General features: G+C 35.1%; 1 protein-coding gene across 3 annotated transcripts in view; it reads left to right on the forward strand.

Moving 5' to 3' along the window:
- Positions 1 to 13,265, forward strand: part of TGFBR1 (transforming growth factor beta receptor 1) — a 41,802-nt gene that overhangs the window by 20,055 nt on the left and 8,482 nt on the right. For all 3 annotated transcript variants that reach the window (XM_087915958.1, XM_087915957.1, XM_026702362.2), the window contains 4 exons: positions 4,023 to 4,274; positions 4,433 to 4,675; positions 7,263 to 7,493; positions 9,711 to 9,878. In XM_087915958.1, coding sequence (XP_087772084.1) covers positions 4,023 to 4,274; positions 4,433 to 4,675; positions 7,263 to 7,493; positions 9,711 to 9,878 — 894 coding nt within the window. The remainder of the gene's footprint in view (positions 1 to 4,022; positions 4,275 to 4,432; positions 4,676 to 7,262; positions 7,494 to 9,710; positions 9,879 to 13,265) is intronic.

The following is a 13,265-nucleotide window of genomic DNA, read 5'->3' on the forward strand; positions in this document are numbered from 1 at the left end:
GCATAAAGGCGGAGGTAGCGGTCCTGATTGTTAGGAATAACAAGGTTACCTAACGTAGTTTGGGTAAAATAATATATATAAATTATGATAGTAAGTTTAAGTGTGTGTCACTTTAAACTGCAAAGCATGTAATTTTGGGTGCGGTGTGAAACCGCCATAAGAGGGAGCAAGAGAACCTGACGATTGCTGGTTTTGCTGATTGATGGTTTGCTAACTGCGTGTTCCCTACTACTGAGTTGCTGAACGTTGGAGGAAGAAAGGAGGTTTGGCTTCTTCATATCTCTACTGCGAGGAGATATATTACTGGACTGATATTTGTAAGTTTACTGACTTCTTTTTCGACACTGGAATTTGCAACTGAATACTCCCTGGACGGACTGAACTAGTGAATGATATATGGACTGTTTGACTATGCTATAACTCTTACTGGAATAAACTATTTAACTAGCACTGTGTATCTGTTTTACTGAGTGTAAGCTACAAAAACGTTTATCTCACATATTTTGCCTGACTGCTGTGCAGATTCTGCTAGGGTGTATCCCTAACACTGATGCTGGGTTGTTGCCTTCCTGTGGCCTCCTCCACGTCTCCTGATGTACTGGCCTGTCTTCTGGTAGCACCTCCATGTTCTGGACACTAGGCTGACAGACACAGCAAACCTTCTTGCCACAGCTCACATTGATGTGCCATCCTGGATGAGCTGCACTACCTGAGCCACTTGGGTGGGTTGTAGACTCCGTCTCATGCTACCACTAGAGTGAAAGCACCACCAGCACTCAAAAGTGACCAAACTATCAGGCAGAAAGCATAGGAACTGAGAAGTGGTTTGTGGTCACCACGTGCAGAACCACTCCTTTATTGGGGATGTCTTGCTAACTGCCTATGCTTTCCACCTGTTGTCTATTCCCTTTGCACAACAGCATGAGAAATTGATTGTCAATCAGTGCTGCTACCTAAGTGGACAGTTTGATTTCACAGAAGTGTGATTGACTTGGAGTTACATTGTGTTGTTTAAGTGTTCCCTTTATTTTTTTGAGCAGTGTATTTTTAGATGCAGAGAAGGCTTTTGACAATTTAAATTAGGTTTTTGTGTTTAAAGTCCTGGAAGAAATGGACTTTGCTGGGAATTTTATTCAAGGGGTCAAAGCTGTTTATATGTCACAACAAGCAAAAATTGTTATTAACGACAACTTAACCAATCCAAGGGAGATTCAAAAGGGTATGAGACAACAGTGTCCGTTGTCTTCTTTGTTGTTCATTTTGGTGTTAATAGTTTTGAATAGAGATCAGGCAAGATGAAAGTATAACAGATGTAAATATTAAGAAGGAAGTTTATAAATTGACGGCATTTGCTGATAATACATTTATATTTCTGCAAGACCCAAAACATAATATAAAATATTTGATGAGGAAATTAAATGAGTTTGGGCCTCTACCAGGTTTTAAAATAAGAATATGACTTCACAGTCTGGTGGTATATTGACTAAAAAAGTCCAGCTTTAAGGTTAAGAAAAAGGTGAAATACAAACACAAAACTTCCAAAACAATTATGTGCCTCTCTGGAATGACAGTAAAAAAGACTTTACTAAGATGGGATAAATTGTAGTTATTACTACTGAGTCGAATTTCTGTAATTAAAATGAATGGCTTACCAAAGATGGTTTTTGTGTTTCAGACATCACCCAATGCTTGCAACTTAATGATGGCAGAGGGACATTGCTAAGTTCATGTAGCAAGAAAAAAAACCAAGAATTAGATATAGACTACTGCAAGATGCTAAAGAAAGAAGGGGATTAGGTTTACCAAATTTGAAATTCTACTTTGATGCTTGCTGTTTGGTTTGGCTAAAAGAATGGGTGAACCTTCAAAATAAGAGGCTACTGGACTTACAAGGTCATAAATTAAGATTTGAATGGCTCAGTTACCTATGGTATGACAAAGTTAAAGTAAATGTTGATTTCAACAACCATTTTGTTTGATGTGCCATTCTGAGAATTTGGACTAAATATAAAACAAGGTTTTCCATGAAGATGCCTCTTTGGGTTTTCCCACAGGGAGCTTTTTAAAGAAAATAAATGTTGATGAGGCTGAACTGGTGGACTTATGGTAAAATAATATCTTTTGACTTGGGCGATCCTGTTCTCAAGTCTTGAAGAAATTAGAATCAGAGGGTCCTGTCTGCCACCAGATTACATATCTACGGCTGAAAGGAAGATTCAGATTAGGCAAAAAAAGGTTTTAACTTTGTTAAATATTAATTGGAAATCTTAATATGTGGTTGCTAAAATCTATAAAATGTTATAGGATTTAAATCTGGAAAATAAACAAGTAAAGCATTGTATGAGTCAGTGGGCAAGTATCTTTGGATATAAGGTAGTGCTTGAACAATGGGAGAATATGTGGAAAAAAGGTTTAAAATTTACATTAAATTATAACATAAAAGGAAACTTCTATAATATGATGTATCACTGGTATTTAACTCCAGACAAGTTTTCAAGAATGTATAAAGATATTTCAGATGAATGTTGGAAATGTAAATGTAAAAATGGGACTTTTTATCATTTATGGTGGACATGTGATTAAAGCAAAGAAATATCAGAGTAGGATTCATACCTTAACACAGAAATTTTTTAAAGGGAATATAAACAGAAAACCAGAGACTTTACTTTTGGGCTTAATGAAAAAAGACTTGGAGGTAGAATTGAACTTTGATGTTATAAATGTTGATGGCAGCAAGACTGCTCTACTTAAAGAAATAGAAAGTCATCTTGATCCCCACAATGGATGAATGGCTGCACAAATTGATGGAGTTAGCAGAGATGGCTAAATTAACTGCTTTGATCAAAGGAAAAAAAACTAATACTTTTATTTCTACTTGGAAACTACTTCTAGGTTTTGTGCTTGAGATGGAGGAAATGAAACTTTGATTTTGGGTTTTACCAATTAGATAGATTCATTGTTATACAAATGTTTAGTTTATTACGTAAAAGTAAAAAGTTGAGGTTTGATATTAATGCCTTATTCTACTGCATTGAAGGGACTGCATTGAAGGGAGTCTTTTCCCCAATTTCTTTCCCCCGCTTTTCTCTTCCCTTTCCCTCCTATTTTTTCTGTTATTTACTTTTGTATTTTCTTTGTATGCTACATTATAAACTGATAAAATTGTTATAAAAACATACAGTGTTGCCGGGTTCTGCATAGCAGCACTTAAAACCTACTAAAAGATGATCTGTGCCATAAACCAGTTTTAAGGACTATCTATTGAAGTTTTTCATTCTGGAGTGTTTTGTAATATAAGAGTAGTTTGCCATGTTCACTAAGCTCATCTACTGCTTCTAACCTTCCTTTTAGATGCTTATTTCTTTATTTTTAGCTTTTTATGGATAATTTTTTGATGTATTTTTTTATGCTTTTTAAACTTTTGTGCCCTATTTTTCTTATGCTAGTCTTTGACTGTAGTAATGATTTGATTTGATTTTGTTCCCCTCAAATTCAAATCTGCATATGCTATTAGAAAATTAGCTTCTTGAGAATTGCACCTCAGCAGAAGTTTGTAAAGCCATTAAAAAAAAAACAAAAATAAGAAAAATGCCTAGATAAAATGGTTTATTCACTCACTCACACACATACACGCACAGAGACACATGTGTATATACACACATATAGGTATAGGAATCTATTCCCAAATCTATAGGTTTCAATTTACCATTCTTTGAATGTTAATGGTAATGTAGTTTATACTAAGAAAAATATGTGGAATGCTGTTTTTTTTCCCTATTAAATTAATTTTTTTTCCTATTAAATGACCAGAACCATGATAGAAGGAGTTTTCATGTGAAAACTTGTTGAGCCATTTTGTCCCTGAGTCTTATCAATTGAATACAAAGGCTTTCAGTAGAGTTCAGCTATTTACAAAGTAAATTTAAGTTTAGTGCCTTTTTAGAGTTTAATGCCATTATTTTTTGTTGATACTATTTAACAATTTAAACTTCACTAATATTGAACATTTTTATTTTAAACAGCCTTGCAATGTTTTTGTCTTCACTGTACAAAAGAGAACTTCACATGTACAACAGATGGGCTCTGTCTTACTTCGGTGACACGGAATAAAAACCAAATTCAACGCAATAGTATGTGTCTTGCAGAAGATGATCTATTTCCCAAAGACAGGCCATTTGTTTGTGCTATTTCAACAAGTAAAGGAGTAATTACAGTGCCTCATTGCTGTGATAAAGATTTCTGCAATAAAGTAGAACTTCCAGTTCCAACACCAGGTAATCTTTTGTTTTACTAGCAGAAAATCGATAGCTGAGAAACATCTATAAAGCACAATTTCATTGCCTTTCATTTCACACACAACCAAGTTCTCAATATAATATTTAACTAACGAGTTCTTTGTTTTATCTTTTGTGTTCCCTTTTTACATCCTTAGGTCCTGTAACAGGGAAGTTTTCTTCTGCCCTAGGACCTGTGGAATTAGCTGCTGCCATTGCTGGGCCAGTTTGTTTTCTTTGCATTTCACTTATGTTGATTCTTTATATCTGCCATAACCGTTCATTCATACACCACCGAGTTCCAAGTGAAGAAGATCCTTCAATGGAGCGACCATTTATATCTGAGGGAACTACTTTAAAAGATTTAATTTATGATATGACCACTTCGGGATCAGGATCAGGTAATTAGCTCTCATATTTTAGTAAATGGTTTTTAAAAAGTTATACTATTAAATAATGCTAAGGATACATAGAAACTTGCCGTATATTTTGAGGGGATTTATCTCTTAGGTGGGTTTTTGTTGTTGAGAATTTCATTTGCTATGCCAAAGAAAATTTTATTTTATTTATAGAGCATGAATTCATATGCATATTTATGTATGTTATATTGTCAAACGGAAAAGGAAATCCCTGTCTTGATTAACTTTCAGAATAAAAAAATATCTGAAGCTTAAGGTTAATGGTATTTCCAAATTTAATGCCCCATTGTAGATAAAACCCTAACCTAACTATACTTTATCCTTAAGATTTATAATATATGGATAATCATCACTTGTCAATAATTGGGACTGCAATTCTGTTGCTAATCAATGTGGTTGTAAAGCACAAAGTTATGTTACCACATCATTTAGCTACTACAATACAAGCAGTCTCTGTTGCTGTCATTCAGCAGAAATCATTTAACAAGAACCACCTTGCAATTTCCTGCTGATTTCCACCAACCAATATCATTTGAGAAGATGGAAGCTGTAAGTCCCAGGTAGCTCTTTAGCAGGCCAGCAGAAAGGTAAATGGTTGCTTCCAGATGAGGGAGATTATACATGTGGGCAGTAGGGTGCACAAGCTTGTTTGATCTGAAGGTGACTGCTACTAGATAAGGCAGGATGTAGATTGTTGCAGGGATGTGTGTGATTTTGGGTGGTGGGAGGTGGGGTTGCTACCAGGTGAGAGAGACTTACTAGAACAACTTGCAAACTTCCTGATAGCTTTCCCATTGACTTGGTTGTTGGAAGTGCCAAGGAAGGTGACAAATTACAACCAATGTGTGAGCCAATTGCCAAGCTATAATTGATAATCATAGTCAATTATGGGGGCTATACTACAGCCAGAACTTCAAGAACCAATTGTAAGTAATATTGATTCTACTTCAAACTACTGCAACTTCAAACAGTTGCTAAACAAGTGGTTATTATGGTCGGCAAGAACTACTTATTAATATATTTACCTTTACGTTGCAATTTTATTTCTGAAATTCAGGACAGCATACATAGAGCTCCTTCCTCTTGTTTTGCCCCACAGCAATCCTCTTTGGGCTAGTGGTTAGCCCATTGTCACTTGTCAAGGTTCTATGGCTAAAGATAGCTTAGAATCTTTAGCCCAACTTTTAACTACTGTGCTGCATTGGTTGTCATGTATTTTGAGTTCTATAGAGAAGCCAAGCAGGTGTCCTTGGAGAAACAAGGCATTGATAATAGTTGTAAGAAAATGCTGAGACAGTGAAAGCATGCAAAAGAGCTAAGCTGTCATTCACTACATGTGTTCCCTGGTTTATATCCATCCATTCAGCAGCCATTCAATGTTACAGCGTCACTTACAATGGACTTATAACTGGACCTTAAAATTCCAGCCATCATTACATCCCTACAATGATCATAGTGAGGGTGTCTAGCTTGCAATTGCAATGTTGCAGCTAGCCAGTCACAAGATCATTTGCAGCTTTCCACAAGCAAAATCATTGGAGAAACTGTTAGAGAAGGTCACAAGTTGCTCTCACTATTTTGCTTGCAAGGAGCCGGCTGTGAATACAAGATACTCTACTCTGTAGCACATCCTGCCCACCTGATTCTGTCATATAGCCTGTCTAAAGCAACACATTTCTTCACCTGTGGCCTCCACTGGCTTTTCCATGTCTTCCACCAACTTGTCTGCATCCATAGCACTTGCCCATGGCCTCTGCTGTCCTACCTGTATCTATAGCATTCATTCACCTGTGCCCCTCATTGAGCCAGCCACAATCCCCTTCCTCTCCACACTCATTCCCTGGGACTCTCATCTCTCCCTGTGTGGTCCTGGAATTATGACAGCAATCATGATTGCCAGAATTGCCGTTAGTAAGTGATATCACAATTTACTTTACAAACACATGTAAGCATTCCCAGTCTAAACAGCTGTTGAAATCTGAGGATCTATGGAATATAAGAGGAGAGGAGTAAAAAAAAAAATCAGTTCAAGCTAAAAGTGTAGTTCCACCCAGATTTGTGGAGTATATTTCCTGGCCTGGTCTATTTCAAAGGACGAACAGGATATATAAACCAGATTTGGTAGACTCCAATTAGAAAATTATTTTAGCTTTAAATAGATTTTGTGATCCATTTAAATTGATTTAGATTACATATTCAAATATTAGTGGAAATGTAATAAGAATCTTTAGAGATAACGGCTCCTTAGATATTGGAGTAGAATGTTGCAGTGATTAAAAAAATGTTGAAATATTTGGATATTTATAGCAAATGCAATAGAATAATATTGGAGATTAATGCAGCCAAAGAGCTGCTCAAAAGTATTTATTGTTACTGGAAATTAAACTATTATTTTAAGTTGCCTTTTTTTTTTAACAAAGTAGAATTAGTCTCCTTTATTTATGACCAAGGAAAAGCATGGCCAACTGGAATTAGAAATAGCTAGAGATTTTAGTAGTCTTTTGATAGGAGGAAAAGCCTGGATTGATTAATTGGTTCTTTATCTGATTAAAAAAAACCTTCTTTTTAGGTTTGCCATTACTTGTTCAGAGAACAATTGCAAGAACAATTGTACTACAAGAAAGTATTGGAAAAGGTCGCTTTGGAGAAGTCTGGCGAGGAAAATGGAGAGGAGAAGAAGTTGCGGTAAAAATATTCTCTTCAAGAGAAGAACGCTCATGGTTTCGTGAAGCTGAAATCTATCAAACCGTTATGCTCCGTCATGAGAATATTCTTGGATTTATAGCTGCAGACAATAAAGGTTGTTACAATCCAGAAATACTTTGCTTATCGTATACAGTAACTTCTTATTATGTACAGGTAGTCCTCAAATTATGACCACAATTGAGCCCAACATTTTGGTTCTTAAGTCAATTGTTAAGTGAGCTGTGCCCCATTTTTATGATCGTTTTGCCACAGTTATTAAGTAAATGTAGTTGTTAAATTATATTTGTTAAGCAAATCTGGTTTTCTATATACGTTTTATAGTTGCACTGGTTTCCTCATTGACTTGATATGTCAGAAGTCACCTGGGAGGGTCCTAAGTGATGATCACATGATTTCAGGATGCTGCAATCAAGATACATACCATTTGCCAAGAGCCTGAATTTTGATTATGTGACCATGGGAATACTGCATTGGTCATAAATGAAAGTTGGACATAGGTCATTTATAGGTGCCATTATAACTGAACAGTCACTAAATAACTAGTTGTAAGTTGAGGATTTCTCATTTCTCAATGAGAAATATTAACGACATAATACCTAAACATATTCAAGAAAAAAATCTGAATAATTATAACTTTTTGAAAAATGTTTTTTGTTCATTGAGAACAAAATTGTAATGGCTTTGTGTTTAGGTTCAAATCTCTCTTAAATATCAAGTATCTTTTATTCTGCTGTCCTTGTATGTCAAATTTAACACTCAGAATTCCTCAGCAAGCACGGCCATTGCAGAAGATTTAAGAGTTAAAACCCAAAGTCAATGACAATTTCCAAGGATGGGAAATCTTTATCTGGAATAAATTGCACTAGATTTATTTGCAAGGCTAACAGAAAAATAGCACTTGCCAATCCAAGTACTTGAGTATTAATGACCACAAGGAGATACTAAGAGTATAAACTAGATAGGAAAATAAAGAAAAAAATCCTGGAAGGCGTAGCAAGTTATTTCCCGATTGTTTCCAAAGGCTATGTCCATCAAGTTAAGAGTTAGCCTCAATTTGAAGAAACATTTATATTTCAAGTGTGAGTAATTTTATAGATTGATATTAAAAGAACTAAAACAAATTGTTTGCAATGAGGACTTTTGGTTGTACAAATGGTTTATATTGCAATGGTTTAACAAATTTTTATCTGGATGGTAGACATGTTTTTCATCTTGGATTTTTTTAAAAGTATATTTATTGCTAATTCAATGCAGTAAGATGTGGGTTATTTAAATCTCCATGACTTCATTGGGATTCAAACAGTTGATGTGTGTAATTTTACAATCACTATTTTTGATACAAGTAGATTGCAATAACATAATTAATATTCTGACTACAATAAAATAGTTAATATTCTTAAGAATAGAATAGAGAATACTTTATTTGACCAATGTGATTAGACATACATTCTCATACATTCAAAGCAACAGAGTAATAAGAGGATTAAGTAAAGAATAATAATACTACAACCAAATAAGACAGATAAAAAAACTTAGACATAAGTCAGTTTTGTGAGAATTAGGTGTTCAGCAGAGTGATAGCATGAAGGGAGAAACCCTATCCTAAAACCGTATCTAGTTGTTTTTGCAACTTGCAGAGTTTGGCAACTTGTAGTTGCAGTGCCCTATAGCGACATCCCAAGGGAAGGAACTGAAAGTTTATGTCCAAGATGTGAAGTGTCTGTAGGGATTTTCTCAGCTTCTCCTTCTGATCTGCACAATATTGTATGGAAAGCAGATTGGTTGCTATTGTTTCTTCTGCAGTCCTAACTATCCATTGGAGTCTCTACCTGTCCTGTTTGATTGCTGTATCAAACTAGACAATTATAGAAATACTATCGGCAGACTCAATAATTCCTCTATAGAACTCTATGAACAGCTCTTGGGGCAATCTGCACTTCCTGAATTGACACAATGATAATTCTAAGGTTAGTGTCCATTTCAAATCCAGGAAAATTATAGAACTTATAGAACCTAAAAACTTTAAGGACTCTACTCTGATAGTCTGCTGTCAAATATAGTAAGAGATGGTAGAGGAAAGGGCTCCTCCTAAAATCCACTATCATCTCTACAGTTTTAGGCATGTTCAGCTCCAGGGCCAGTTTTTCAACCTCCTGTCTATAGGCAGACTCATCATCATCTTTTATGAGACCAACAACTAATGTATCATCTGCAAACTTCAATACTTTAACAGAGAGATCTCTAGATATGTAGTCATATTTCCAATGTGTTGGGTTTATTTTAATTGTTCCTTTTCTGTTTTGATTCGCAGATAATGGTACATGGACACAACTCTGGCTAGTGTCAGATTATCATGAGCATGGTTCTCTTTTTGATTATTTGAACAGGTATACTGTTACTGTAGAGGGAATGATAAAGCTAGCATTATCAACAGCCAGTGGACTTGCACATCTTCACATGGAGATTGTTGGCACACAAGGTAACTTAATCCCAATGTTTGTTTCAGTTGTTAAATGTACATCTTCTCTCAGTGGTATACATTTTGAAATCATTTTAATGATCTCCATTGCAATTTAGTTTGATTTAACATTTATGTGATTTATGTTTAAATTGAAAAAGATTGCATGGATAATAACAGTTTTGGAATATCCACTAATTACAGTTTTAGCGGGAAACACCCCTCCTCATTATTTCCTTCTTACTATAGTTTTTCTTCCTGAACCCATAGGAGCACCATTTTCATGAAGTTCCATCTGAAAGTTCTTATTCATTTTCTATCTTTTTGTTTAATCATCTATTCTAAATTAAGTTTTTCTATATATCTTTTACCAGGTGAGCCAGCATGTTGTATTTGAGACACAGTAGGAGCCAAGCCAGAGTTTTAAAAAATCTAATAAGCCTAGTAAAGAATAGTAAATCTACTGTAGTCTAGTATATTTATTTTAGCTAAAATTAAGATTTTCCAAACAAAGGTAGTCTCTCAAATTTCTTATGGCTCCTAAATTTACTCTTTTCAAAGATTAATATTCTTAGATTCATTAATTTGAGATATATGGATAGTTCCAAAATGCCATCTTGCATGTAGAAACAGGCATGCTCTTGTTGAATGGTAGAGCATGGTTTCTTCTAATTACATTTGACTCATGTTAATCCCATTTCCTATAGATTTGACCCATTAGTATGTAGAGATAATTTTTAAAAGCCCTAGATAAAATTCATATATGGGATTCTATATAGAAAATTTGTGCTTATTAGGTTTTAATAATGTTACAACTTCCCTCAAAGAATAAATTTGGCATATAGATCTCCAAACAAATTTAAGCAAAGTGTTATATCCCAATATTGATCATATTCTTCTGAAAAGGTTTGTGCCAGCCTTTTATTTATCATCCATTACAATTCTGAAATTCTGGAAGCATTCACTTTAGCCAAAATGGATGCATTGCCTGCAGCAGTCTTTTATATCTTCAGTTAGGTACATGTCATAAAACTACAGAGGGTTTGAGAGAAACTCTTAAGCAAGATATACATTGCTGCTCTCTGTACAAGGATTCTAGGCAGACCTTCAATAACCCTATCTGCGTAGGGAGTGTTCTTTCTACTTAATGTTTTTAATTTCTGAAAAAGACTCAAAATACCTTCCCATTCACCCAGTTTTGACCAATCAACTGCATCATTAAGTTTTAATGTTTTTATAATACTGTATGTATTTATTCTGCTCTATTTTGTTATATCTCCTCTTAATTATTTTTTATTATACTTAATATTTTTCTGTTCTGTAGAAGTATTTTATTGCATCTAGCCTTTGGTCTGCAATAAATTAATTTTATTTGAAATTCACAATAACTTCATTTAAAAAAATCACGACATCAAATGATTGAACATAGTTTTTTTTTTATAATGTTCTCACACTGATTCTTCCTTATTTATTTATTACATTTTTTTTGCTGCCTATTTTGCCATGGGGCAACTTTAGGTGGCTTACAACAATAAAAAGGAAGAAATGAAAAGAATGTAAACAGAACAGAAGTAAAATAACAAAGAAAAAAAAGGAACAATGAAAGGAACATAATGAGAAATACGACTATAAGATTATATATATATATATATATAAAAGAAGTATGGATGAGTAGAGAAGAAAATAAGGGTGGGTTGGTGTTGGAGTCTGCCATCAATCCAGCAGTCACTTCCATAGTGCACTCTCCCCATTTGGACTCCAGGCCAACTGGCAGAATGAGGTTTTTAGGTTCTTGCAGAAGGATAGGAGAGTAGGGGCAGATTTTACCTTAGAGGTTAAGATGTTCCAAAAGGCAATGATGCAGCAGAGAAAGCTCCTTTTGGGTCCCAACCAATGGAGCTCTTTGGCTGATGGGATTTGAAGTAGGCCCTCTGTTCTGTCACTTGTAGGACAGGCGTGTCCTAGCAGGATGAGATGGTTCATCAGGTAGCCTGTACCTAGCCTGTTCATCAGGTAGCCTGTACCTGTCCTTAAGGGCTTTAAAAGTCAAAAACAGCATGTTGAATTGCACTCAGAAGCAGACTGATTACCAGTTAAGTTTGCAGAGCGGAGGTGTTACATGGACATCCTAGACATCCTAGAGTCCCAAAGACTGCTGCTGTTGCTGCACTTTGCACCAATTGAATCTTGTGAATGGATTTGCAAGGGTTGCCCCAAATAGAGAATATTTAAATAGTCCAGTCAAGAGATGCGTAAGGCTTGAGCACGGAATCATAATTCAGGAAAGGTTGCAGCTGATTCAGAAACTAGAGCTGTGCTAAAGTTTTCCTAGTCTTGCCCTCTACCTGCTCTTTGACCAGGAGATGTAAGTCCAAGAGAACTCCTAAGTTGCAAACTGGGTCTGATCAGGGTAGTGCAATTCTGTCCAGATCTAAGGATGACAAACATTTGGATCTTGAGGCTCCATGCATCCAAAGCCACTTGGTCTTGCCAGAGTCCAGTTGAAATCCATTGTTCCTCCATCCAGATCCCTGCTACTTTCAGGCATCGCAAGGGGGCAGAGACAGCATCACTCAGGTGATCATGTATAGCGATATACTGTATTTTAAGTGTAGGAATCATTTGTACATTTTATGTTATAAAATATTGGTTTATTTGGATTAGATTAAAAATGGTTGATCATCTCAGGTGACCATCTATATTTTATCCCATCAATCTTAGATTTTTTTATTAGAACCACTGGATAATTTTGAGAATATGAACTTATTGCCTAAATACTTCTTTTTTGTAGTGCTTAAATATGCAGAAGTGCTATCTTTTTTCAGCTAATAACATTCTGATTAATTTTTAATTCTTTTAAAGCAGGAATTCCTAAATTCCTACCATCAATCTCCTTTCAATGTAAACTTGCCTAAAAATCCGAACACCAAAATGAACAATGAAATAATAATGAAACTTTGGAGAACATAGATTTATTCCAACAGTGTAACTAAAATATAGTTATCTCTCTCCTGGATTCCCATCTGCATCTCAAGGGAGGTACACCTTATAGTTTGAAAACCTTGTTTTAAAGCTTGTTCATCTTTATTTAATAAATCTTGATATATTATCAGAATTTAACAAATCTGAATTTTAATATATAATAGGAAATCTAATTTAATTGTCCTCAAGTCATTATCAACTTTTAATGAGGGTTTAGGTAGATTTTTCTTCATCATGAACTGCCCCTTACATGGTCTTTTAGGTCTTCCAGTGGGGCACCACAGAGTTCTTCTATCTTAATGCTGATTGTCTTCTCTTTTTCTTCAGTCTTTCCCAGCATTAGACTGTTATGTGGAGAATTAGATTTTTATATAGTATGTTCAAAGAGGAATAATTTGAGCTCCATCAATGGAAATAATAATTTGT

Source organism: Pseudonaja textilis, chromosome Z, assembly GCF_049901715.1.
Source record: "Pseudonaja textilis isolate UNSWEBS1 chromosome Z, rPseTex1.2, whole genome shotgun sequence".
Lineage (NCBI taxonomy): Eukaryota > Metazoa > Chordata > Lepidosauria > Squamata > Elapidae > Pseudonaja > Pseudonaja textilis.